The 27,928-nt window shown below is 31.8% G+C and overlaps 4 protein-coding genes across 4 annotated transcripts; 2 read left to right on the top strand and 2 right to left on the bottom strand.

The window, feature by feature from the left end:
* Positions 1 to 316: 316 nt before the first annotated feature.
* On the bottom strand, positions 317 to 2,275 carry LOTGIDRAFT_164555 (hypothetical protein; the record flags this gene model as incomplete). The annotated part of the gene is made up of 2 exons (XM_009061094.1): positions 317 to 1,155; positions 1,219 to 2,275. 2 exons carry the CDS (start codon positions 2,273 to 2,275, stop codon positions 317 to 319), a joined length of 1,896 nt encoding a protein of 631 aa, XP_009059342.1.
* Positions 2,276 to 3,445: 1,170 nt separating this feature from the next.
* Positions 3,446 to 4,309, bottom strand: LOTGIDRAFT_164554 (hypothetical protein; the record flags this gene model as incomplete). Its single annotated transcript, XM_009061093.1, has 2 exons — positions 3,446 to 3,853; positions 4,160 to 4,309. The coding sequence occupies 2 exons, from the start codon at positions 4,307 to 4,309 to the stop codon at positions 3,446 to 3,448; spliced, it is 558 nt and encodes a 185-aa protein (XP_009059341.1).
* A 5,282-nt stretch (positions 4,310 to 9,591) lies between these two features.
* Positions 9,592 to 17,712, top strand: LOTGIDRAFT_234008 (hypothetical protein; the record flags this gene model as incomplete). The annotated part of the gene is made up of 13 exons (XM_009061092.1): positions 9,592 to 9,660; positions 11,062 to 11,168; positions 11,395 to 11,471; positions 11,660 to 11,721; positions 11,898 to 12,016; positions 12,228 to 12,398; positions 12,508 to 12,607; positions 13,383 to 13,592; positions 13,922 to 14,009; positions 14,198 to 14,653; positions 15,998 to 16,117; positions 16,316 to 16,375; positions 17,533 to 17,712. 10 exons carry the CDS (start codon positions 9,592 to 9,594, stop codon positions 14,323 to 14,325), a joined length of 1,131 nt encoding a protein of 376 aa, XP_009059340.1. The 3' UTR covers positions 14,326 to 14,653; positions 15,998 to 16,117; positions 16,316 to 16,375; positions 17,533 to 17,712.
* A 387-nt stretch (positions 17,713 to 18,099) lies between these two features.
* LOTGIDRAFT_192392 (hypothetical protein) lies at positions 18,100 to 26,549 on the top strand. The gene is made up of 11 exons (XM_009061091.1): positions 18,100 to 18,281; positions 20,250 to 20,375; positions 21,751 to 21,919; positions 22,516 to 22,711; positions 22,892 to 22,942; positions 23,242 to 23,420; positions 23,780 to 23,888; positions 24,215 to 24,349; positions 24,544 to 24,672; positions 25,341 to 25,427; positions 25,541 to 26,549. Exons 1-11 carry the CDS (start codon positions 18,260 to 18,262, stop codon positions 25,628 to 25,630), a joined length of 1,293 nt encoding a protein of 430 aa, XP_009059339.1. The 5' UTR covers positions 18,100 to 18,259; the 3' UTR covers positions 25,631 to 26,549.
* Positions 26,550 to 27,928: the final 1,379 nt, after the last annotated feature.

The raw sequence follows: 27,928 nt of genomic DNA, 5'->3' as shown, positions 1-27,928 counted from the left end.
TTCCCGACGTTTAATCGTCTGTTAAGGTGCTTTGCTAAATTGCCCCTCACGATTGCACGTTTGCCCCTCAGATTATTTACAGTATTCCAATATTCACTGTACCGATTGGATATAGAGTTATAGAGAAACCATTTCAAACAACATATTTACCACTTAATTCGTTCATGATTAAAAATATAAATCTGGAAATCAAAGATGGTAAAAATAGGTTTATTGATTTGGGTAACGAAGAAATTGTTATTCAACTTCATTTAAAACAAAAGAACTAAATTTATTGAGTAATTAATCACTCGTCATTCTCTGATTGAATATATAGTTAATCGAAATCATCAAATTCATAGTTTTCATCAAAACTATACTCTTCTTTATCATTATAAGGAAACATAATTCCTTCACTGTTTGGTGGTTTTCTCTTTACAAGATTCAAATAACTTCTAAAAACTTTCTTTTGTTTATCATCATCCTTTGGAATAACTACTCCATTCGTGAAACTCCTTTCCCATCTTTTATTAAATTCATTCGACACATCATGCCCACTAGCCAACTGAATATAATCTTCTACACTTGTCTTATTATTAGAATAACCCTTAAACGTTTTCTTTTCTTTTAAAACACCATCAGAAGTTAGAATCATATTATATTTGACTTTTGGCGCTAAATATAAACCAAATATGATTCCACCATCACCATAATCATTCTTGCCTTTACAATATTCATTTTCACATACCAACCCAGCTCGATTTAATTTATCCCAATTTCTAGATGAAATGTATAAACTATCAGTATCGGTATAGTATATTTCAGGTTTATAAAATCCATTTATTACATGAATGAAATTATTCATTATTTTTTTACTGTGAGATAAAACGAATGATCCCAAATGACTAGGTGTTAGTCTTGTAGATTTTGTTGAGTGATCTTCAGCATTTAGCTCTTTTTCTTCAATTTCTGTCTCAACGAAATATTGAGTATCATTTATTTTTTCATAGTTTTTAACATGTGAGTCGAAGTAAGCCTGAAAAGTTACTTCATTCCACAAATGATTTCTCGTTTTTCTATCCTTCTGAATAGATTTACCATACAAGGAATTACCTAATAATTTCATGCAATTACTACCCACAATATTACTTTCTCGTTTATATTTATTTCTAAGATCTCTTAAAATTCAAATATAATCTCTATATGGTGGAGTTTTAATTTTTTCTTTGTATACTTTACCATCTAATATTCTAATAATTTGTCCACCGGATTTAACTATTTCTTGTATATCGACCGATGTTAAAACATCTGAACAGAAACCATATCTAAACCTGATTTTACTCTCAGTTTCCTTTTTTCTTTCTTTATTCGTGAATGTGATATTATCTTTAGCTGGTATTGGTTGGAAGAACATGTTATAGGGATATTTAAACAACACTGTTAAAATCGCCGTTCTAGGTCTAAATTTCTGTTCATTGAAGAGTTTTAAAAATTTTCTCTCTTCTTCTGGTAGAAAAGGTCTTCCACTTTCTGCTTTTGGATATTCACTGTCTAAATCCGACATTGCTGAAGCGTACAAACCATTAGCATCAAATGCCATTAGTTTCGTACATTTTATTTTTTTAAGTTTTGAATTAACTTCTGTTTTGTCTTTTGTGCTCGCGCTGTATTCTTTGAATAGATTAATTATGTTATCTCTTCTTGAATTATTACTTGGTGTTTCACTCTGTGAATTATCACTTTGTGTTTCACTTTGTGAATTATCACTTTGTGAATTATCACTTTGTGAATTATCACTTTGTGAAATACTTTCAGTTTCACTTTGTGGAATACTTTCAGTTTCACTTTGTGAAATAAATTCCTTTAATACATTACAAATTTCATCCATTTTATTCGTTTCAAATATTTTTCTATATGCCGAAACTCTTCCTCCTTTAATAGATCGTCTGATATAGTGTCTTATAAAAGGATTAGTGTTCGAATAAACTTTTTCTATATTTTCTTTTTCAGTATGTTTCGCAACCATTCTAGTAGTTTCATACCATTCTTCTTCAACCATTCCTTTATCGTAATGATACAAATAATACCAACCCTTAAAAGATAAAGATGGAGCCGTTAGATTATTGGACATATTTTGGTTTAGAACTTCTTTCGTGACTTGGTTATATTTTATCAAACAACTTCCAAGACATAACGTATCTCTTTTAGCGTAAGGTTCCCATTCGTGCCTTAAAGATTCCCAGTTATCTTTGGTGTATTTTGCAACATTGATATCAGTAATCTTTCTCAAATTCATTGGTAGATTAGATGAATTACCCCATGCCGCTAAACTAGATGTTTCATGTTGATAGGAACATGTGAAATTAATATGTTGTAAATAATTATTATTGCTTGTTATTTCTTTCTGTTTTTTCTATTTTTTCTGTAAACCTTCATCTGTGTATGGATTAGATATAGGTAAAGATAGAATTCCTCTGGGTGTTTTTAAAGGGCATTGTGTTTTTTTATATTTTTAAGTTATCAAAATTGCTACCGTTATGAGAAATTAACATTAATCTCTTACTATCATATTGACCTAAATGTTTCAACATTTGATCTATACAATCTATACCTACAAATATTTCTACTATATCCATTAGTTTATCATAAAATTTTTCTGGAACATTATCTGTAGGATTTAAATCTGGAAAGAGATTATGTATTCTGTCTAACATTTTTCTTAGTTTTTCTAAATTAATTAACGTACACGCATAAGGAATTGCTTTACGCGTTTAACTTTCTGAATACGTTTCACAATCCCAAGCAAATAACCCAGCATCACTTATACTTGAAAACACGTTTAGTTTCAGAGGTGAAACCATTTTGAATTTCATTTGTTAAATCTTTGTTTAAAACATAGTTTACACATTTGATAAAACAGTTACCATCTGTTGGTATGTAACAATTTTCACCTATATATTCATTTATTTTTTTGAGTAGTTCAGTTCCTCTTCCAACTTTTGATCTTTTAATTTCTTTAAAATTGTCTTTAAGTAAAAAGATACTTCTTGTAAAGTACCAATCAGAAGGGTCAGATTTTTCTTCCATATTTCTAAAGATAGTTTGAAAAGTTTTGGCATTAAAACCAAGAAGTTTCATAAATTGTTTGTGCTTTCCATCTATTTCAATTTGTCCTTTAAATGTTAAAAATTTATTTGAAACAACCTTGATAATATTTGAAAACATAATAATATAATATTATCTATTAGCTGTTTAAGATTCTATTTTTTGTTTTGTTATCTTATCATCTAATTTAGATATTGATGATTTTAAATTTTCTGAGTTTTATCTACTACATTAAGTAATTGTTGTTTGATACCAACTATTTGTTTTTGTATTTCACTATTATCAATAAGATTAGTTTCTAATGTTGTTAATTTATCTTCACTTATACCTGGATTAATATTAGCTATTAGTTGTTTAAGATCTATTTTTGTTTTGTAATCTTATCATCTAAATTAGATATTAATGAACTTAAAGGTTGTAATTGAGTTTTATCTACTACATTAAGTAATTGTTCTTCAATAAAACTTTTCAAACTTGTTACTTCTTGTTGTAACTTAGTATCATCAATAAAATCTTTATTATTTATTTGTCGTTTGAAGTATCTTTTCACATCTCCTATTCTTTCTTTTAAATGTTCTTTATTTACTTCAAATAACTTTAATTGATCCATTAAATATTTCTTGTGAACAGCATCATAATCATTTTCTGGTAACTTTAAATAAGTTATAGTAAAATTATTCATATCTAAATCACCTTGAAGAGTGTCTCCGATTTGATCCACAAAATAAAGTTTTGCTTTATTTATCCATGCTGTTAGGTTTTTTAGTATCTAAAGGTAAAGAACCTAATCCAAATTTATTTGCCATTTTTATTAAGTTAAATTTATTACAATTTCTTCAAATTGTTTTCCTAAACTTAATTGATATAAAACCCAAAGTGATAGCTGCCCACAAAACTTTTGTCCCGGCAATTGAATTTGAAATGATGAACATTCGATTGGTTTATTAGTCAATTGCACTATCTCTTCAGTTGGTTCTAATCCAAAAGAATCGAAGAAATAAAAGTTATTTAAAGGGTCTTTGTATAAAGCAGAGTGATGAACTCCGTTTTGATCTGAAGTATGAATAATTGTTACCGCATAAAATTTACCTTTCTTATCCTTGAGATTATTTATTTCATCCCTCATACAATAATAAAACAGTGATATATTTAACTCATTAGCCCATTTCATAAGTTGAAAGTTTGTAGTTGTATCGGTTCCGTATTTATCGAGAAAGATATTCATTTTAAAAGTCAGTTTTTTGAAGTTCGTTTTGATGGAACCTACCTATGATTTGTTCTTTGTCTTGATCGATTAATTCATATGTTGGGGGTGTTGTGCTGTTTACTTTATCTACGATGAATATTTCGTTGGTCCAAAATCCAGCGTAGCCTTTTTCGAATTTGCTTTTATATTTGAAAATACGAACGCGATCTCCGACTTTAAATTTGGGTTTGATATTTAAATTGTTTATTTCATTTTCATAGTTATTATGTGTGTTAATTGACTTTATAATATTTGGATTATTTGAGGCTTGTGTTGGTGTAACACCTATAGATGAATGAATTTTGTTATTGTATTCATCTACAACCTGGTAATATTTTAAGCCATTTTTGGGATTTCAATTCCGTGAACTTTTTGAATAATTTATTTTTAAGAGTTCTATTATATCTCTCAATAACTACAGCTTTACCTTCGTTATGCATGCTGTAAATTTCAAATCCTAGAGATTTCATATTTTTGTTATAAAATTCACTTCCTTTATCTACCCATAACTTTTGAGGTCGTCTGTCAGATTGTTTCATTATTGTTTCAAATGCGTGTTTGACTGATAAACCCGTTTTGTTTTTGAGAGGAATAACCCAAGTATATCTTGTGTACAAATCTATAACGGTTAAACAATATTTATATCCTCTTTCAACAGGCATATTAATTAAATCTGCTGACCATATTTCATCTTTATCAAACACTTTGACTTTTAAAAAATGTTTGTTTTTTCTAAATTCTTTATGAATTTCATCTGCTATTCCCATACCCATTTTCATCTTTGCTTTCAAGAGTTTAATGATTAATGCCCTTTGAATTCTCTCTTTAAAAGTTGGATTTGAAATATTTTCAAGTTCGATTATCATTTGTTTGTCTACTTCGTGTCTGGATGATATGTCTTTATTTCTGTATAGTATGTCGTGTTAAAGTGCAGCGGCGTCAACTCTATTAACGGGTTCTTCACCTGGTTTTGGTTTATCATTTTGGTCTAATCGCAGATCTAACCTTGTACCTGGACCAGTGTAATTATGACCGGGAAGATGTTTTTCTCCAGGATATTTTGCCCATGGAAATCCGGGAAGAGAACCTAATGATTTTTGAATGTCGGAACCGAAATAAGTTTTAGGAGTTTGAGCAATTATCATTGACATTTTTATCCAATAATTTTAAAACCATTGCCTTTTTTGTTTTCTAATCTTTTGTTTCGCATTTCTCTTATATGTTGTAATTCTTTCAACTCGTTAGATCTTTTCACTGTTTCGCTTATATTTACTCCTGCTTTTGCTACAGATCCAAGAGCTTGCGCTTCTGAGGAAATGAGGGATTTGTTGTTTAAGACAAAGTTGGCTACTTTTTGGAGGAGAGATGATAGAGCTGAGAAGAATCCGTCTCCTTCGAATTTGTGTTGTTCGTGTTTTAAAATTAATCTCATTCTGTTTTTAAATGAGTTAATTTAAAGATATTATTGGGCTGGGGCGCTTGGGGGTTGGTAAACTTGTACCCCTATAGGTTCCGGATTTATTAACTGTGTGCCTGGTGGGGTTGTTTGTTTGGTGGGCTTGCGGGCGCTGCGGGCAAAAGAGTAGTAATAGAATATGTAGATTGGGGGGCACTTTGGTATAATTTATAAAAAAAATCGCTTTTTGACGTTAGGAAAAAAGTGATTTTTTTTTATAAATTATACCAAAGTGCCCCCAATCTATACGTTCTATTACTACTCATGTCAGACCTGATAATATAATATATAATAAATAATATTTGTGGAAGCTATGAAACAGAAAATAGAAATTTTTCTCTTCCGATAAGTAGTGTTAGAGGACATTGTGCCATGTTGTACGATATCCAATAGATTACCTCTGGGAAGTTGGAATATTGCTACTAGTAAGTTGTACATAACACTTATTGATATTCTGTGCACATTTGAAAAATCAGTACAGATGCATGCGCTTTTGAGAGAATTTATATTGTTTCTATTTTTCTGGTGGTATGGGGTGGTGTGTCATGTCGGATCTTGTGTATAAAACCTTTACAAAAATTAGTACTTTTATCAACAGCTATTGAAATAAAGGTCTTTTTTCTTTTCAGGTATACCATTTTTACAAACTTATGTTTTTTTTAATTAAATATGATTTAAATGAATTGTAAATATAATTTTAACACAATAATTGTACTTTGTTATAAACATTTTATTTTGTTTATAAAACTTATGTGATATTTGTTTCCTGGATGTATTTTTGTTTCCAGCTATTATTTGCCATAAGCTCCAACATCCAATAAGAGAAGATATTTGTTTTGGAAAGATGAATTTTTAAGTAGTGCCATTATGAGTTAGACAATAGCCCTTGATGAATGTTTTGTAAACCTAGAATATTTTAACATTAATAGAAAAGATTTATAAGAATCTTTATGGATAAAAAACCACATTATAATAATAATTTGTTTATTGGGTAATTAATTAGGACTATGCCTTTCTAATATTGAGCCTGTATAAAAATACCCATAGAAGGGGTGGGGAAGCAAAGAGTAATATAATGTTGGATACATAATTAAAAATACAAATGATAATGCTCATTTCAAATCTCACAACAATGGAGTTTTGACAATTTCTTGAAGTAATAAACCTTTATATTTTAAACTGTGTTTATAAAGATCTATTCTAGGTTTTGTTAACATTAGCTTTTTATACACCCACGTGGAAATGTGGATGTATATTGCCGTCCGTTGGATCAAGGTCAAGTTCGAAATTGGTAATAATCGGAAGAATGGTTGCAGAGTTATTGCTCTTGATTTAGTAAAAACGCATTAAATTCGGCTTGTATGCACAATAAAGGTTGCAATTTTTAGCCATTCTTGATAAAACTTAGTGTGAATGTATATGGATGAGATCTTGGTCAAGTTCGAAATTGATAATAATTGGATGAAAGGTTTCAGAGTTATTGCCCTTGACTTGGTAAAAACGTGCTAAATTGGGTTGTATGCATGATAAAGGCTAAAATTTTAATCCTATCTTGATGAAACTTAGCATGCTTGCAGATATTGATAAGACCTCAGTCAAGTTCGAAATTCGTAAAAATTGGATGAATGATGTCAGGGTTATTGCCCTTGGCTAAGTAAAAACACATCAAATTTGGCTTGTAGGCACAATATAAACTAGTCTTTATCAGATCTTGATGAAACTTGGTATCCATGAATATATTGATGAAATCTTGGTCAAGTTTGAAATTTGTCATTATCGGGTGAATGGTTTTGGAGTGGAATTTTAATGTCTTTGATTTCAAACTGGAACTGTCCCAAATTGGTGAAGTTGAAATAATTTTGAATTCAAAATTTGAGAAATATTTTTTACATGGAATTTCCAGTTTATATCCTGATTTACAACAACAACGAGCAGTTTGAAATTAGAGAGATTTTCTATTTTATCATTATTTATACTTATATGAGTATACAAATTATACAAATCAGAGACAGGGGGTAGCTGGCGATTTTGATGGTGGTTATTTTCAGACAGTCTTATCGAGCCAAAATCTGTACCGGTATATAATATGTAGGGTAGGCTAATTACTAAATTACATGATTAAATAGTAAAGTAAGAATTAGACTTTGGCCAAGATTCACTGCCTGAATGGTGTAAAGAAAATCATTCAAATTTAAATTTGTACTATGATAATTTTATACTCTTGAATCGAAAGATTGTAATTGATTCGTTGCAGAAAAAAAAGATAGCTTGCGATGCAAGGTAACATACGCCCACTGGCAGCTGTCAGAAATAATAAAACAGTCTTTAGTGACTAAAGTACGAATTTTCTCATATTGAAGAAATTATTTATGCTGAATAATTCCACAAAATTTTTTAAAATCAATATCAATAACCCAAATACAACAAACAATTAAATCACACAGCTCTAATCAAGGGCAAAAAACAACTTTTGACGCGTGTTTACAAAGTCAAGGGCAATAACCCAAAAAATGTTCATCAAAAATATCTCTTGTTAGAACATGTCCGAGATCTTATCAATTCCAATGATCACACCAAGTTTCATCAAAATCGGTTGAAAACTGTACCTTCTATTGTGCTCACAAACAAATTTTGACGTTTTTATCGTAAGTTAATGGCAAAAACTCAAAAACATTTCATCGAAAATGTGTCAAGTTAGAACTTGTCCAAGATCTTATCAATTCCAATAATCACACCAAGTTTCATCAGAATCGGTTGAAAACTGTAGCTTCAATCCTGCTCACGAACTATTTTTTAACAAATATTGACGCGTTTTTACAAAGTCAAGGGCAATAACTCAAAAACCGTTCATCGAAAATGTGTCAAATTAGAACTTGTTCGAGATCTTATCAATTCCAATGATCACACCAAGTTTCATCAGAATCGGTTGAAAACTGTAGCGTCAATCCTGCTCACAAACTATTTTTAACAAATTTCAACACGTTTTAACAAAGTGAAGGGCAATAACTCAAAAACCGTTCATCAAAAATGCGTCAATTAGAACTTGTCCGAGATCTTATCAATTCCAATGATCACACCAAGTTTCATCAGAATCGGTTGAAAACTGTAGCTTCAATCCTGCTCACGAAGTATTTTTAACAAATTTCAACACGTTTTAACAAAGTCAAGGGCAATAACTCAAAAAATGTTCATCGAAAATGCGTCAAGTTAGAACTTGTCCGAGATCTTATCAATTCCAATGATCACACCAAGTTTCATCAGAATCGGTTGAAAACTGTAGCTTCAATCCTGCTCACAAACTATTTTTAACAAATTTTGACGTGTTTTTATAAAGTCAAGGGCAATATCTTAAAAACCGTTCATCGAAAATGCGTCAAATTTGAACTTGTCCGAGATCTTATCAATTCCAATGATCACACCAAGTTTCATCAGAATCGGATGAAAACTGTAGCTTCAATCCTGCTCACGAACAATTTTTAACAAATTTCAAGGCGTTCTAAGTCAAGGGCAATATCTCAAAAACCGTTCATCGAAAATATGTCAAATTCGAACTTGACCGAGATCTTATCAATCTAAAGCATCACACCAAGTTTTATCAAAATCAGATGAAAACTGTAGTCTCTATAGTGCTCACAAGAAATGTTGACGGTCGGACCGAAGCCGAAGGACCGACGGACAGGGGCGACGACAATATACGACCACATATTCATTTGGGCGTATAAAAATGTATAAAAGACTTATCACTATGATGCCTGGTTATTCGAGCAAATAATTTTATCTTCATACAATTATCCCCCTTAGAAGCATGGCGGACATTTCAAAACAATTGACGAAAACAAGTAAATTTTCTCATTCTTTAAAGGAAAGATTAGATGTAAGTATTGAATTCTCTACCTGGAAACATGCATTACATTTCCTATCTCAGGCGTGCGGCTCATAATTAAAAGATAGCATACTTTCCTCGAACATTCGACGGGAAATAGAATTTAACTGATTAGGCCCCTATTTTCATTGTAGTCTACTAAGTAGCCCTTTCTCTGATCAGAATCTTCTTCAAAATATTCTACCTTATTGCTATACCGAAACATTATTTCGAAACACCTGCCTCTACTCCAGCCTCTTATGGATATTTTGACAGTTGTCAGCTGTAGTAAGGTCAGAAGAAAAAGACTCAAAGTTAAACAGGGATTTTCCACACCTCAAAATAAGCGTTTTCTCTAACATAATATCGAATTACCTCTAGGATGATTCTGTCTCTACACCATCTGACATCTGTCCAAATAGCTATCAGAGGCTGGAAGAGAGACAGATGTTTCGGTAAAGTAAAATATAGGCCTTGTTCAATCCATGGGGACCTAAACATATATATATATATATATATATATATATATATAGATACCTCGGATCTGCAAAACCCAGATATATTTAAAAAGATGAATCTTTCTGTAGTTCACTCATAACATCATTTTCTCCTTTTCCATTTATGTCATATCTCTGGTTTCATCGATTTTTATTTTTACGAAACTGATCTCGCATTAGTCATTTAAAACTGCGTGCACAGCTAAAAGTTCAAAGGTCAAAAATTCACATGATACTAACAAAATGAATGTTATGGTGACGTCCAACACTGATTTGCCGTCATCATCAATAAACCAAGTACATGTATTAACGATCCGAAACCCGAAATCAGTATTAACAACATATTGGCGAAACATTGGTAGCAGCTAATGAACTTTTCACACGAGGAAGTACATCAATCATAATAAGTGTGTAAGTATTTCATTATGAAAAGTGGTATCAGGTGTCTAGAAGAGTAAACCTGGCTGCTCAACATACACAACACACACTACAAATAGCAACGCGCCAATGTAATTCAATTTTGTGTCAGAAAAAAGCATTTTCCGTTTAACAGGGTCTATTTTTCTGACTCTACTCCAACGGACAACTGTCAAATATCCATCAGAAGCTGGAATAGAGGCAGATAATTCAGACTACCCTTCTCCTACTGTTAATCTTAGAGTTACTTTGGCATTGATAAAGATGTAAATAATAACACACATAATCACATAACCACCTTGAAATTGGTTGTGAGGAGAGTAACTTACAGCCAAATTGTGAGTAAAGAAATTAAAATTCACACACTTCAGTGCCACAATATGACTGGACATAATTAGGGAAGTAGGACATCATTATTATCAGCATCAATAAGCAGATCTAGCCTGTCATATATATTTCTATATAAGCAGTAGATATTTTCTCTGACTTATATTTATAGACATTGGGGTGTCCATATACAGAAGGTGTAGACGAATCTTGGGTTTTAGAACTAATTTCTAAACCAGGGGAGCCACGAATACGACTTTTACAATGGTTGTTTTCAAAGTGAGTAATGTTAGCTTTTGTCAGATTCACCAATGATTTTTATGCTTTTGAATTGAATTTTCACTTCCTTATTTCTATGTTTTTATCCTGGTCTTTTACATTGTATTTAATTATAACAAAAACAGAGGTATCAAAGCATTATAATGAGATAATTTGATGAATTGTGAATGTGTGTTAGTGGCTCTGTGATAAATTAATCAGATAACCTGTCTTTGATATATTTCAGACTTGACTCTAAACTGAATGAGCTACTAGACCCTCATAATGCACCAATTGAATCCAAAATGGACTCCAGAATACAGAGTAAGTTTGGCCTGATACTGATCAAAATTTTGTGTTTTAATTTATTTTACAGTTTTACTTCCACTTTGTATCTTGTACACTACAAATCACTTTGTAGTTTGTAGTTTTCGATTACGGTATATGTGCTTTATTTTACAACTGGTAATTACAAATTTTTTTTTTTATATGTATTGAATAAATCTTTCCAGGATTGTTGTATGTTTCCAGTACGTTAGGCTTATGTAAATATAATGATGTTGATCTGATAAAGGTATGTAGATCAAATTTACAATTTTAAAAGTGAGGACATAAAGGCAGAATTAAGCAGACAAAACATAAAATTTAGTATTTTTCTCTTTTTCATGCAGATTTATATATCTAGGAGTTTAGAATGATTTATTTATGCCATATTTATATGATAATTGTATAAGCTTATGTGTGTTTTAGGGAATAACAACAGGATCTAAACAATGTAGTTTTGTAGATCAATTGTTAGATTTAGTTTGTATAGTTGATGTCTCAGAAGATCCCAGGGCAAAGATATTTCAAAGTCCTGGAGTTGTTGGGTAATGTTGTTTTAGTTCATCGATAGTTGTAATAGTAAGTCATAAAATACAGCAAATAAGATAATATATTGTCAAGAAATGTCCTCTTATATATGTAACAGAAAATGATCATTTTAATATCTATGAATGCACATATCAGTTTTTTTTTTACAAAATTTACTCAAGATGATTTGTAACATTTTTTTTTTCATTTGAATATTGTTATTTATAGGGAATCATCAGGCCTATCAGAACAGTACATAGCTGACTGTAATTATGTTGATCAGTTGGTCATAGATGAGAACATGTCCACATTATTTAATTCAAAAGTGAATTTACTACGACCAGATATCTATAAAAATATTGAAATGAAATGGGTGGAGAAAGGCTTTAGTAAAGGAATGTAAGTCATTTTTCGTTAGCATTCAACAAGAAATAGATATTACTAAACTGCATTTATGAAAGAGTTTCTTTTAACTTCTTTTTTAAAATAATTCATTTGTTTTTTTTAGACCTCCTTCTGTCGATATAAATCAACTTAAAGAGAAAGCATATACAGTGGCCAATAACTTAGATCGACAAACTGTTTTACTTCAAGATTTAACCAGATCGGTTAGTTTCTTTCATCTTCAGATACAAATTTTTTAGCCTTATGATGTGCATGTATATTTGTATCTGTCCTACTTGTGGTATTCAGATTCCACATAGTCTAATTTGTCTTGTTTATTGTGGATGGTCATCTCACTTGGAGCTTAGCTGTTTAAGCAATTTATTGCAACCGCTCAATAACCCAATATCGTGGGTGACCTCGTATATGCCATATTTGGTCGTTTTGACTTTTGGGTACCGTTCGAAAGCTTGTAAAAGCGCGGATCTTGTCATCAAATCCTCGTATTCTTAGCTTGATTGTAAATAACTCAAAAAGCGTTAATTAAATATTATAATTTTGGTTCAATAGGCCGGAGATCTCGAATTGTTATACGAGGTTCATATTTTCCAAGAATGAAAACCACGTATAGCGGTAAAAAAAATAATAAAAAAGATTTTAACAAAATACGCGTACAAATAGTTTTTTGCGTTTTTCTCGAAAAGTAATTCCGTGTCAGATATCGTTATACGAGGTTTCAAGAGGTCACCCACGATATTCAATCCCTAGTTCAATAGAATACTTTCCAGATTAATTAGATTGGCTTCTTCTGTTAAATATCAAGTCAAAAGAGCTACAAGTGAAATGAAGATCCTTTGTGCTGTAATTTATGCATGTTAAAAATTCCTGGACTGTTGAAAAAAAGAAGTAGTTTGTGGAGAAATTTCTGCAATTTTGTTTATGGCATTGCCAATTCATCTTATTTCTTGTTCAGTTAATTTGTTATTATGTTTGTTTTAGTGTACATACAGTGAAAATGGTTCAGCTATTGTTTCTACTACAACACGTACATTACAAGTTGTATTATCAGAATTATCTCAATTAGTTGTCAGCTTCACCTACTGTTATGAAAATGAAATGAGGTTATGGTGTAATAAAACCCCACCAGTTCTCACTGATTTAGGTCTAGCATTCAAACGTGTGTATAATGTACTAGAGCAATTCGTAGAGGTAAGTCAAAGCTCTATAATTCTTTTTCAAATAAATTCCTCATACATATAAAATTTATAGCCCTATAGTGAAGTTATGTATGATTAAAATATCGAACACTGGTGTGTGCAATGTGAACATTCGAATTTTGAACTGTAAAGGCTGAGATTTTTTAAGGGTTCAAATTTTTGCAACTGCACATTTTTATAACAGATGCCAAACTTCAGATTGAGAAAAGCAATATGTTGCCATTTGACTTTGCCTTTGTTTCCTGAAAAATTAACTTAAAATTACATTTGATGTGGAATGAGGATTGAAGTAATAGGTTATTCCGCTGTTTTTTTCTTCAGTTTCTGAAACACCTGGACAGTATACACAAATCATATTCTGAGCTAGGCCAGGATGTTAAAATCAAAGTGACATCAAAAACAAATTTAGGTAAATTTTCAATGTTTTATTAAAATTTTCATAAATTTTTAGTACATTCATTTTTTAAGAATATCAGTGGCATATATTACATATTTGTGCATTTATTAAATACCTCACCTTACGTCAATGGAAATCTTTCAGCTCATCTCTTATCACAAACCCAGAAATGTTTATGTATTCATGGTGTTGTTTTTCAGTGCTAACAAGTCAAATGGCTCTAGAAAACTTTCAAGAATGCTTGACTATACTGGATGAATCTATTCAACGAACAACTGGGCCTGAAGCATCATGTATTTCAACAATAACATCTGAACAATTCTGTTGATGAATAATTCCTACATACATGTGACAAATGAACAAAAATTCTGCCAAAATCCTCTTCAGTATGTGAGGCAGTCAGGCAGAGGTCATAGCTTTTTAAAATGGATGACCGCTTTGCATGCTTTACCAATCAAAAGATAAAGAGTATTTATATTAAACCATTATATGCCTGACAACAGTGCGAGAACGGTTGAAAGTATTAACTATTCTGGAAGTATCCATAAATGATAATGTCTTATTTATCTATAACTTGTTCACATATGCTGTTGGTTGACTTACACATCATTAGTCATTACCCTTAACTTAACCAAGCTTTATTTGGATTTTATCAGCTGGAATTAATTGAATTTGACAAGTCTGTAACATTTATTATTGACATAGCTGCAAGAAAATACCTTCAATGACGCAGTTAAAATAAAACCTACACAAACAGATCAATAAAGTTGGGGGAGTTTTGCTGACACCAACAGTAATTTCAACTGCTAATATTGATTACACTGGTTGAGCTGGAAACAGATGGTTACCAAATTAATTTTATTCTCATTATATGCTTAGAAATAAAGATCATATTGACAATGTTTTCCTTGCCCAAATAATAGGATAGGCTGACAAGGAAATGTGTCAAATTTACATCTTTTGAGCATGACACGTATGTTGGGGACCATTAACATTATGCCCCTTACATTGTGTGCTGCAAACATGTTTTTTATACATTTATCCAACTGAAAATATATTTCTGGTAAAAAGGAAATCTTCATCCTTAACAAAGCTAAATTTTAGAATTGAGCTATAGAAAGTAGTCTGTAAGCCTATTTTGGCAAGACCGTTTTCAAAGGGACGATTTTCACGGACGATCGAAATTGTTCATTGCAATGCAAAGTGCTCAGAAATTTTGATTTCCACAGTAAATGAAACTTAATGGTGACGTTATGGCTGTTTTGACGTCATCGACGAAGCGAAAAAAAAATAGCGGCTTTCATCTGAGACGAAGACGAAAAATCAAGAAGGTGGTCAGTGCCACTTGACAATTTCCTGCTCAGTCAAACACACTCATGGATAAAATCTGATGTCAAATTTTCCTTTTCACCCATTAAATACAGTTATTTATTGTGAAAAAAGACTATTTGGTTCTACCACTTGATAGTTACAAAAGCTTTGACCACTCGTAAGTTCACACTAGAATTAGTCGTTAACTTACGATAAATTTGATCTTATGATTTTTTGAGAAAAGCCATTTACGCCATCAAATCAACACTTACGACCTACGACTGATCGAAAGATTTTTTGAAATATTAGGTCCCAGGGTATTTAAGAAATACATCAATCAATCTTATTGGAAAATAAAACTAAATTAAAAAACAATTCTAGCAATCGACCAATCAGATGACTACTAAAATCATTTGAAGTTTTCAAGAATAAAGCTCCAGGTTCTGCTTTTGCATTATATATTCAATGTATATATATATGAGATTGAAGTATAAATCTGTACATGCAAACGATTCCAAATTCGATAACATTTAGGAATGTTAATGAGGGGCACCATTCTAAAATCTTGGCATCTCCATAATAAATAACAGGAGCAAGCAAATTCGACAATATACCCAGTTTGTATCTATATGTAGTATAATTAATTATGCTCTAGTAATTTATGACAATACATGTTAAGTAAACCATACTTATTGCCTGCAGAAAGATTCATCACTGGCTTTTGATATCAAATAGCTTGAAAGATTCAGCATAGCTTTGCAGTTACTGGTACAGTCTTATCTCAGCTTGGGAGTCTCCATGAAATCCATCTAAAAGGGAAAACTCATTTTCTAAAACAGTGTCAGTTTCAACTCTTGATCAAGATAAAAGATACAGCAAAAGAAATGATTCAATTAAAAACTTTTACCATTGCTTTATGCTATGGCAATGAAGGAAATGCAATATTCCTTAGGACATATTGGAGGAAAAATTTACATACATAAAGTAGAAAACTACCTTAGTATTACCTGGTCAAGTCCAGTATATCCAGACTACATCAGACACCAAGATTCAAGGCCTAGCTGATACTGAAAAGAAAATCTCAGAATATTATTTGGAATTAAGTAGTTTGACACGATAGTCAACATCCAATCATTTGAATACATAAGCTTACTGGGCTGGAATAAATTCAATGTCAAAGAAAATGATTAGATAAAATCAGTAAATAATTAGTATGATTGAAGTTTTTTTTTCACAAATTTCAAGTAAGCATATATGTAGTTCAAACTTTGGCTGTTCACCAAGAAAACAACACATACTTTGTATTATAATTTATACTTTTAAAATGTCAAATTACAGACTTGTACTTTAGAGTACATGATTCTGATAAAAATTGCAAATAATAATTATAACAAAACAGAACAATTTTAATAGGAAATTCCATTGCGAACTCTTGTCTCAGCTTCCTTGTTCTCCACTTGTACACATATCACAACTTTTATCCCGGAGTAAACCAATCAACTTTTTATTCCTAAGGTGTACGACATTTACAATCATTCAGATTGAAGTTCATCAATTTGTTTTTTCATTTGACTGTTTTCGTGCTTAAGTATTTCTAGTTCATTTAAAAGTTCTATCATATCTGATCTTATGTTGGACCTCGATTTTTTGGGACTACGGCCTAAAGATTTAACAGGGCTAGAAAAGAACCTTCTTTCTTTTACAGTCACTTCATTTTCTAAATTTTTAACTGCATTAATAAGCTCTGGTTTTGACAACCTAGACAATTGTTCTGCTCTAATGGAGTCATACATTTGATCAAAATCATTCATCATAAATGCAACAGAATCAACATCACTAAAACTACAATCCATTTCAAAACTCTGGCACAAATCAAAATCTTGATCGTTATTGTTAACAGCATTACAAATAACTTCGTCTGACGCCGATGGCGACAATTTACAGTCTGCTTGGCGATTTGGAGAGAAAAAACTTTGATCTTCTGCAACCTGGAACATGTGATTATCTTCGTGTTCTTCCATTAAATACTGTGTAGAATTGTGTGGTGCTTTTGGGCTGCTTGGACGAATACAATTTTTAGACTTTTTAATGGGCCTATACTTAGCGTTCCTTTGGTTGGACACTTCTGCAGCTCTGTCACGTATAATTTTACTCATGAGATGATCCATTCCGCTTTCATTTGCCACAATATTGATATCATTGTTTTGAAAGAGTTGAAAATTACCATTTTTTTCTTCACAATTCAGTCCTGAACCTTCTCTAACTTTTCTCCCACATCTTTTTCCACGACGAGTCTTCTTTCTTTTCTTTGCTGCTTCCAAATCCATGACAATATTTGTTATCAAATTCAACATTATCCGATAAACACTTCTGCAAACACTTTCACGTCTTCACTAGGCAAGCGATTTCTCGAGAATGACCATAGGGAGCTTACCAACGCCTACTTAAACAACGTGGATCGTTGCCAATACGTTTATGTCGTCAGCTGGACGTAATTTCCCTGTCAACCAATCAACGTCCAGAATTTCACCAACTCAACTACCTCAGTTACTATTTTTGGTAACAAGCTCAAACTTGCTGTTTCTATTTTTAGAACAATAGTTGTTACGCTAGCGCTTTGTTTTTTTTTTATCACAAACTAAAAAAAAAAAACCGTAAGCTTTCTTTCAATTTTTCGATTATGTCCTCAATAGTTACGTTTGAAGTCATTAATAAATTGATTTTTAACTAATTGCGACATCGACGTATCCTTCGGTTCGAGGTTGCAATCTATTTTTAGATTATGAGAGAAATCTCACTGACTTAGCCATATCAGTACTGAGGATGTCTATGTCGAATCACAATAATTATTTAGATAACGCCATATGTTTTCACTTTTCTTTTCATATACGAAGGTATAATTTTAGAAGAACATTTTTGAATAATTGGAAACTGTTTGTGAACAATACATAATGCCGAAGAACAAGAAAAGAGGTGAGGTGGTATTTTGTTGTTGCCATTCCTTCAATGCCAATGAATGGGGAAATGTGTGACATTGTGTGAATTTCTGACTAGAAAACCGCGAAACACGTGGCTTCACTTGCTAATTAATGAGTGGTGCTGTGTTAGGAAATAAGTCTTAACCGATAATTAATAGGCCTAAAGTATCGCTTGCGGTTTTCTGCTTATTATTATATAATTATTATTATTATCATAATTTAATATCTGGATTTTTTTACGTCTAGGACTAGTCGTCTACCATTTCTACGCAGTGAAGTGGTTTGTCACGTGTTTGTGATTGTGGCTCATTTTAGTACACTGACCTTCACCTTCCATTGCCTTCTTTATCCCATCAATTTATTATAAAATCTGCCTATATTGTGTGATAATATAAAAAGGCGGTGACTGTAACTCACCTCAATGATCCTAGCCTAGATAGGCCTAGCTAGTACTAGGCCTACCGGTATCTTAAGTTCTATACAGTGGTGTTACGGTACCTATATTCGGGTTAAACACCAGAACCAAAAAAAAAATTTTATGTCTTAGAATCCAATGTTTATTCAGATATTCTATGAAATATTTCAAAATGTTTCGATTTTCTTTATGAAAGCCCCACTTCGACCCATATTTCATGAGTAACCAACTCGACAACCGCTTCAAACTGCGTGGTTTGAACCCAGTGGTATAGGCCTATTTATCATTTAATATCAAGTCATTATAACTCGTGAAAATTCCTTCAATGAACAATGATTTTAAAAAAAATATAGTGACTGTCAAAATAAGATAAGTAAAACGTAAGAGTAATTTATTGCTGAAAGTCATTGAAACAACATAAGACTATGGCCTACACTGTGTCCATAGAATTTTTCTGCTGACATAGAATCTGCTAGTTTGTCAGGTGGCTTTGTTTCCTGGATTCATATATTCTTGCAGACGACACTTGGAATTTTGAGTACAGCTGGGGATTATAATGAAATTTGGCTGATAAAAAATTGTGATGTTTGGTAATATCTGAAATCCGCCATTTTGTATGTTAGAAATAGATAATAAATCAAGCATTGCTTTGGAAAAATTCTGCAGGTTGACGTTATAGAGATAACCCACGTTTATGAAAACATGCAAATGCTGATGTAGCACAAGGTTGCACATGTAATCATTTCTGGAAATGCACCAAATTAGGTTAATTACTGTATACTGACACTGAAAAAGTTCCTGAGAGGAAATTATAACTTCCTAGCGAGGATAATCGATTATTTCGATCATGTTACTCAGCCCTATCTATTAAGTTTAACCTAACAGAAGTTTTGCTACGTATGCAGTTTAAACTTGAAAGTTTGACCTACAAAATTTTTAGACTAATCCACACATGTAGCCTACAGATTTGACCTGATACTGACAGCTGTTCAGTTCACTATGTTACATGAAAAAGGATTTTTAGCATATTGTCCATATAATGTTTAAAAATGGTAAATCTACTTTGAATTTTAGACTTTCGCATGTGATTAATACAAATTAATGATCAAATATACAGGTACGGTACATAAAATGTTGATTATTTTCAATAATTTTTGTTGATAAATGTTATTATAGCTTTATAATTTAAACAATGGTTCTAGACTTTCAGATTTGATTTTATGTGACTTCATAATATAACATATATAAAATACATTGTCACCTTGATTTATTGAAGCCAACTGTTCTGAAAATATTTAGGGTGGAGAAAATAGCCTCCTCTTTCTAAAGCCGAAAAACAGACATCTGCAGACCATGGTTGATGGATTGTCGCCTGAGAGACACAATTTTTTTTTATTTGATGCACACCATTTGGGAAGTTTAAAGGAATGTACTTCTACATTCTCCTTAAGGCTATGAATTTAGGAACCTAGCGAAGGTAACTTTCTTTATTCAGGTCTCTACTTTTACCAATTACCATAATATTATTATTATCTGTTGTTATTGTAGCTAAGGTACAGAAGGCTGGTGGTGTAGTGGTATCTAGACCACCAACTGATGATGAATATGATACAGCTGATAATATTAGTACAGTTAGTCATTTATCAGATGATGTAGTCAGCATTGCTGAGTCTGGTAAGTAGTTTTATATAAAAGAATGTGATCCCATGCAATCTAATTTAGATGTAGTTCCATAATCTTAAATACATATACATATGTAATCTTTACTATTATATTAAAGTCTGTTTTTTTTAGGATCTGCTCATCCATTCCAGATGGAATGAAATAACCTCTAGAAAATAGTAAATAAAGTATCTGGCTATATTTTTATACGCCCACGTATATTGCCGTCGCCCCTGTCCGTCGGTCCGTCAACATTTCTTGTGAACACAATAGAGACTACAGTTTTTAACTGATTTTAATGAAATTCGGTTTGATCATACATATTGATGAGATCTTGGTCAAGTTCGAATTTGACGATCTTTTGATGAACGGTTTTTGAGTTATTGCCCTTGACTTATGCAAAACACGTCAAAATTTGTTTGTGAACACAATAGACACTACAGTTTTCAACTGATTCTAATGAAATTTGATGTGATCATTTATATTGATGAGATCTTGGTCAAGTTTGAATTTGACGTTCTTTCGATGAACGGTTTTTGAGTTATTGCCCTTGACTTAGGCAAAACGCGGCAAAATTTGTTTGTGAACGCAATAGAGACTACAGTTTTCAACTGATTTTAATGAAATTTGGTGTGATCATTTATATTGATGAGATCTTGGTCAAGTTCGAATTTGACGATCTTTTGATGAACGATTTTTGAGTTATTGCCCTTGACTTAGGCAAAACGCGTCAAAATGTGTTTGTGAACACAATAGAGACTACAGTTTTCAACTGATTCTAATGAAATTTGATGTGATCATTTATATTGATGAGATCTTGATCAAGTTTGAATTTGACGTTCTTTCGATGAACGGTTTTTGAGTTATTGCCCTTGACTTAGGAAAAAGGCGTCAAAATTTGTTTGTTAACACATTAGAGACTACAGTTTTCAATTGATATTAATGAAACATGGTGTGATCATGTATATTGAGGAGATAATTTGATGTATTTGGGTTATTAATATTAAATTTCTTTAATATGAGAAAATTCATACTTTAGTCACTAAAGACTGTTTTATCATTTCTGCCAGTGGGCATATGTTACCTTGCCTGGCAAGCTATCTTTATTATATTGGATTCAATGGTTTTATTAACCGAAATAAATGGTAAAATTGTGATTATGTTAGGCCCTCTATGAGCTTCAGGTCTATTAATTTAGTCACTAGGCTTATTCACACTAGTGTAGAATTGATACAGGATGTATGTTAAGAGTTATCATTAATTTAAAATTAAATGCTCTTATTTATTGTACTTTTAGGACTAATGAGGCTTGCTTACTGGAATGGCACATCTCTCCTAGCCTATTTATATCTTTGTTATATAATGTTTTATAAATTTGATATTTTAGTTAATGAAGCTGAAGTAGACGAAGCCAGCTCTCAAGAACTATTTGAAGATAAGCTGAAAGAATATATTGAAGGTACAACACAGAAATGTACTCAGGGAAGAATAAATTGTTTGGAATTTATCAAATCTGCTTTGAGTAAAAAGTACATGGATGAGTTTTTGATGGATAGGTAAGTTTCAAGGTTTAAATGAATCAAGATTGTCAGGGCCCTGTTTCTTACAATCAGTTGTAGGATGATTTGATCGTAAATAGCGTTTTTCATTTCCTAATCAGGAAATTGTACGGTACTGATCACTCTCACAAGTTTTCTTCTTTGTCTCAGTTGAGAGCCGCAATTTTTTTCTTTACGCTTCGGCTATGACGTCAAAATAGCGGTAACATCATCATTGAGTTTCATTGACTGTGAAAATCAAAATTTCAGAACGATTTAAAGTGCAGTGAACAATTTTTGCTCACCCCTAGAAATTATAGCTTGGAAAACGGTCTTACCAAAATAGGCCTACAGGTTGATTTTGATAATGACGAAAAACCCATAAAATCTTGAACATGGGTCTTCAGCTCAAGAGGTAACAAAATTTGAATGTGTAATTTGACAAAATTTGAAGAAATAACCTTTATCTTTGGAAATTTTGTTATTGCATTATGTTTATCATTTTTACACCAATATTAATGTGTCAATGTGTCATTTGATCATGTTATGTACTATTTCAGTGGACTTTATTTTATTATATAAATATTTCTATATAATTCTTATGTATTTTGTAGGAAAGTTACATTAAGTGAAAATTTATTGAAATGTATAAAGAAAGGTAAAGGAGATGAACAAGCATTGGCTGTAACATGTTTTACTTTGTTAATAATACAGTTAGGAATAGAAGTTGAAGATATATTCAACGAGTTCAGACCAATGTTATTGAATCTATTGAATGATCATTCTGTAGCTTTAAAAGCCAGATCACAGGTGTGTTATTTATTAATTTATTGCGTTTTTTTTCTATTATTCTACATTTTGGACCTTATGTAATGTACATAATTTCAAATTTTCCTTTAAAATACACCAAAATTGCAACTTTTAATCAATTTTAACTATGAGTAATCCAAAACAAAATTAATATGTGAAATGTATTTATTTTAATTTCAGAGTACTATTTGTTTGTCTATTGGAAGTTTCTTAGCTTGTGATGATATTGAAGTAAGTTTCCATAATATTATATTACAAACATAATATATTTGCCTTTGACTGATTTTCATTTGAAAAATTGGATATTTTTGCAATACACCACCATACATTTTCATTGTGATTTTTTTTTAAATAGCACATATATCTTTGATATTTTATGGCACATTTTTTTCAAATACGGGACAGACAAGTTAAGGAAATCAGAATATTGCAAATAGAAACTATTCCTCTCCTTTGAACTGCTGTTAGATAGCCTGGCAAGTTCAATCATCTGGAAGATACAAATATAAAACATTATACTTCAATTATAGATTGTAAAAAGTGTAATGAAAAGTTTAGAAGATGTATTTAGAAGTTCATATAGGAAGGGAGATAATTCTACACCAAATATTAACACAGACACCTGTCAATTTCATTCAAATGCCTTACAAGCTTGGTGTTTATTGTTATCTATAGCCCCAGCATTTATAGTTAATGATGTTATAGCTAGGTAAGACACTGTTTTTAAATTATATTTAAAGAATTCTGTATGAATTAGGTTGCAATAAATGCAGATATTGCCCTATGTCCCATTTCTGTTAGTAATTGTATTTCTGTAGAAACAATAGTGACAGATCTATAGACACAGCTTTATGGAACAACAATCACTGGTTAAAGTTTTATGCAACGTTTTGACATGTTTCGTCGTCCTCAGAAGTTACAGATCTGTTAAAAGATTGGAACAGAACTCGTAGGCATTGTTCTGATACTGAAAAATCTTGTTAATCATATTAGACACTTCAGATGTCTGTTATTTGTTCTACTGATACACTAACGCACTAATATAAATAATTTTTGTTTTTATTTCAGTCACCTTACTAAAATACCTGATTTATTATTTAGTAAAGATTTAGATTTAAAAATAACAGCTGGTGAAACATTGGCTTTGTTATATGAATTAGCTAGAGAGACAGATGAGGTAATTTATTCTTAAACATACCAGATTTTACTGAAGGGATATACTCATTTAATTATGAGAGTCAACTGCTGGTTCAACATTTAAGTAATAAAATTGTAGATGAACTGAATGTTTGATTTTCTAATATTGATAATGGTAACTAAAATCAGTTTCAGATCAAAATGAAATTCCTGGAGTTATGCTGGGGAAGAAGTATAATCAATTGTTTAAAGTTGAAATATATAGATAATATATAAATTGATAAGAATAGATTACATATAATTTGGATATCTTATTAATTTGAAAATTGCAGCTTAATAAAAGTTTGAATTGTTATATGTTTTCAGGAGTTTGAAGGAGATGACATTGAAAGATTGTGTGAATTATTAAAAAATTTAGCCACTGACTGCCAGAAATCTCAGGCTAGAAAAGATAGAAAACAACAACGTTCCAGTTTTAGAGATATTCTCAGAGCAATTGAGGTGGGGTTTGAATTCAGTTTCTGATATAGTTTGATGCAATGAATATTACTCAAATTTCTTTCGAGATATTGCAGCTCTTAAAGCTATATTGTATCCTTCTGTTTACCAGAAAAGTGGATTTATTAAAAAGAAATATAAAACTCTCATTTGAGAACTGTATTAAAGAACTATACAAGCCAATTTTATAATTTAAGGAAGCTGACTCTCCTCGTACATTAGTAAAATTTGGTAGTGAACAAGTTTTATTAAATAGTTGGTCAAGAAAAAAACAATACGATATATTTTGTCATGTTATGGGTACTGGTGTAAACCTCCACTTACAGGTAATATTATCATCATAGTATTTTTCTTATATACTTTAGACAATACTACAATTTTTATCTGCCCACATGTTCAATTTTTTTGCCATTTTTTTTTGTTCACCAATTCTTGATGTTTGTTCTTTTAGTCACACAGGTTTTGTTGTATATTTGATGAAACCTGGTTGTCTTTCAAGGATGCACCTTATCAAAATTCAGTTATTTACGAATAAAGCCACAATTTTGTAAGCATTTAAAGATGAGTTTCCTTGTTTTTTAGTGTCAAATTAAGTAAACTATTTGAGTTATTAGTGTTTCTAATGAATTATCATGTATTATAAAACTCTTCTTATTAAATATAATTAAGAGTTTAAACCAATCATAAGTGTCCATGTATGTACAGTCTGAGATATATGAGACAAACTGGTATTTTTTTAAGTCTTTAGAACACTTCTACTTTCTATTCATATACTTATTGGCATTGGCATTAGGAGCCCATCTTTAAGGTTAAAAAGTGCATGTTGCGACTCTGCTAAATGTTTCAATTTATACAATGCTGCAAGTGGGTGTATGTTTTTAATTGAAAGGTGAATTTTTGTAGTTATTTAAATGATAAGGAAGGTATTAAACTAAATGATTTTATTTTGCAGCAATAATTTCTATAAGATATGATTTAAATCTATGTTTTTCAGTTTAATGAATTATTAAGACAGATATTTGATTTGGGGCCAGTTATACCTGTAGGTGCTGTAAGAACTAAATTATCTAAATTTGAAAGGGTGAGTTCTTTTACATTATCAATTGCAGGTGTTGTTAAAAAATTCAAAATAGTAATTATTGCTGAAAAACCAGATATGAAATGATATTAATTTTAATATTTTATCTTTTGTAGAATCAGTATAAAGCAGCAGCTTTTAAAGCTAGAACTAAAGCAAGATCTAAACACAGAGACAAGAGATCTGTTACTGCTAATTGTTTTTGATGATGATGAACCTTAGTTTGTTTTTTTAATCAAAGAATACAAGTGTTTTTAGTTCAAAATGGTCTCATGTACTAGACATTTTTTAATGTAAAACCAGACAAATATTTTTATTTTTATGGATTTTGTTCTTGATCAAAGTATAAATATTGTTATAATTATAATTTTGTAATAAAAATTTGCACATTAAAGAAAATTTCAGGTTCAATTTTTTATACGAAAATATAATTAGTTTTATTTTGCTCAAGTTCATATCTTTTGTGAGTCATTGTTATTTATGAAATATACATCAAAATGTTAGGTATTTAATAAATTTTCTTTCTGCTGTGATATTGCTGCTTTTATTCTATCACTCTAAATTTTCTTTGTATATAGTAAGGTGTAGTATAATAGTTTGATATTGCCCTGTCTACATTGACCCAAATGTATAATAAAAAAATTTAAACACATGCTTTTAAAGCCCAAAACAGATACCATAAATGCCTGTTCATTAAAAACAAAGGAAATTGAATCACTTCTGTTATTGTTGTGTTATGTGATGTTTCTATTAGAAACAAAAGTTATATGGAAAATGAAATAATTTTGTATAAAAAAAAAAAATGGAACTGGTCATTTAAAAAAAAAAATAGTGCTTTATAGTTATATTATTTTGGAAAAAAAACAGGAGTATAAACAAAAGAAAAAAACATAAAAAGGAAAATAATAAACAGTTGTAATTGGTTGTATATAGGTATTTACAAAATTTGTTTATTTCTGTCATAATGTTAAGAATGATTTGTTTGATGTTAGATTGGTTAAAGATAATAATGAAAAGTAAAAAAACTGAAAATACATCTTTGTTTGGTATTGGGTTTCAATATGGTTGTACAATCTTCTTTTTAAAAAGATTTCTATAAAAGTACAATAAATAAAACCTTTCTTTAAAATGTAGTTTTATTGGATACAAGATGGTATTTTATCAAAAAGCAAATATCCCAGTAGGCATTGACTATTTACAGTCTAGCCCTTTCCATCATCTTCTCTTTCCACTCAACCTTCACAAAAGTCGCTTATAATATCTAACGGCCCTCAAGTGACCTTATGAAACGCTTAGTTTTGGTGAATTTTCAAGAGCCACATAAACTAGTGTCCAAAAGAAACGATACCACCTGTTTGCAACGACATAAAAGAAAAACTAAACAATGCAGAAGTTTAGGATTGGTGTTATGCTTTTGAAAAATCCTTTCACAACATCTGTACAAAAATTTCATTTCAATAAAATCTGTACAACCAATATGACAAGCCTTTAAAGATGGGTGGGGTCGAAAAAAGAACATTTCGTTAGAGCACTGATCACAGAAACAACGGGAAATGTCACACCACACGTCACAAAGTCAAGTCAGTAGCGGGTATGTCCACCGTGAGCATCAATGCATGCCAGAACACGCCTACGGACTGATGCCGTCAAACGTCTAATGACGTTGGGAGTGATTCGTTGCCATTCCTCGAGGAGACATCGTTCCAAGTCCTGGACGTTGACTGGAGGCACACGGCGACGTCGGATTTGCCGATCGAGGTGGTCCCATAAGTGCTCGATGGGATTCATGTCCGGTGAAGATGCGGACCATGGCAAAACCTGTACTTTGGCGTTGGCAAGGAAGTTCTGTGTCAATCTTGCTGTGTGTGGCCTTGCATTGTCATGTTGGAAAAGGAGTCCACGAGGCTGTTGCTGAATAAAGGGCACCACAACAGGCCGTAGGATGTCATCAATATAACGCTGTGCATTCAGGTTTCCACGAATTACGACAAGCCTCGTTTTGACGTCACCACATATGCCACCCCAAACCATTAACCCTCCGCCTCCAAACGACCGGACCTGTTGGATACAGTTAAGCGCCAAACGTTCACCAAATCGTCGGTATACAAGCTGCCGTCCATCGTTTTTGAAGATGAGGAATCTGCTCTCATCAGGGAACATAACACGTGCCCAGTCCCGCCGTTGCCAACGTCGAACTCGCCTGGTCCAGATCAGTCTGTTGTTCCGGTGTCGAGGCGTCAGGAGCGGTCCGCTGTAGGGATGACGTGGCCGGATACCATACTGCCGTAGTTTCCTGTAGACGGTCTGTCGACTGATCCTGTGTCCCAGTGCTGTAGCCGCCGTGGACGTCGCTGTTACGGTGCGGTTCCTCAGGTGTAATACCCGGATGTAACGATCTTCACGGGGCGTGGTCTTCCACTCCTGGGCCTGTCTGACGTCTGACCTGTCTGACGTAACCGCTGCATCAACCTGGTGATAGTGATGCGTGCGCAGTCCAACCTTCT

The sequence above is a fragment of the Lottia gigantea genome (assembly GCF_000327385.1).
Source record: "Lottia gigantea unplaced genomic scaffold LOTGIsca_46, whole genome shotgun sequence".
In the NCBI taxonomy this organism is placed as follows: Eukaryota; Metazoa; Mollusca; class Gastropoda; family Lottiidae; genus Lottia; species Lottia gigantea.
Note: the sequence above shows the minus strand (reverse complement) of the source record. Positions and strands in the feature narration are given on the sequence as shown.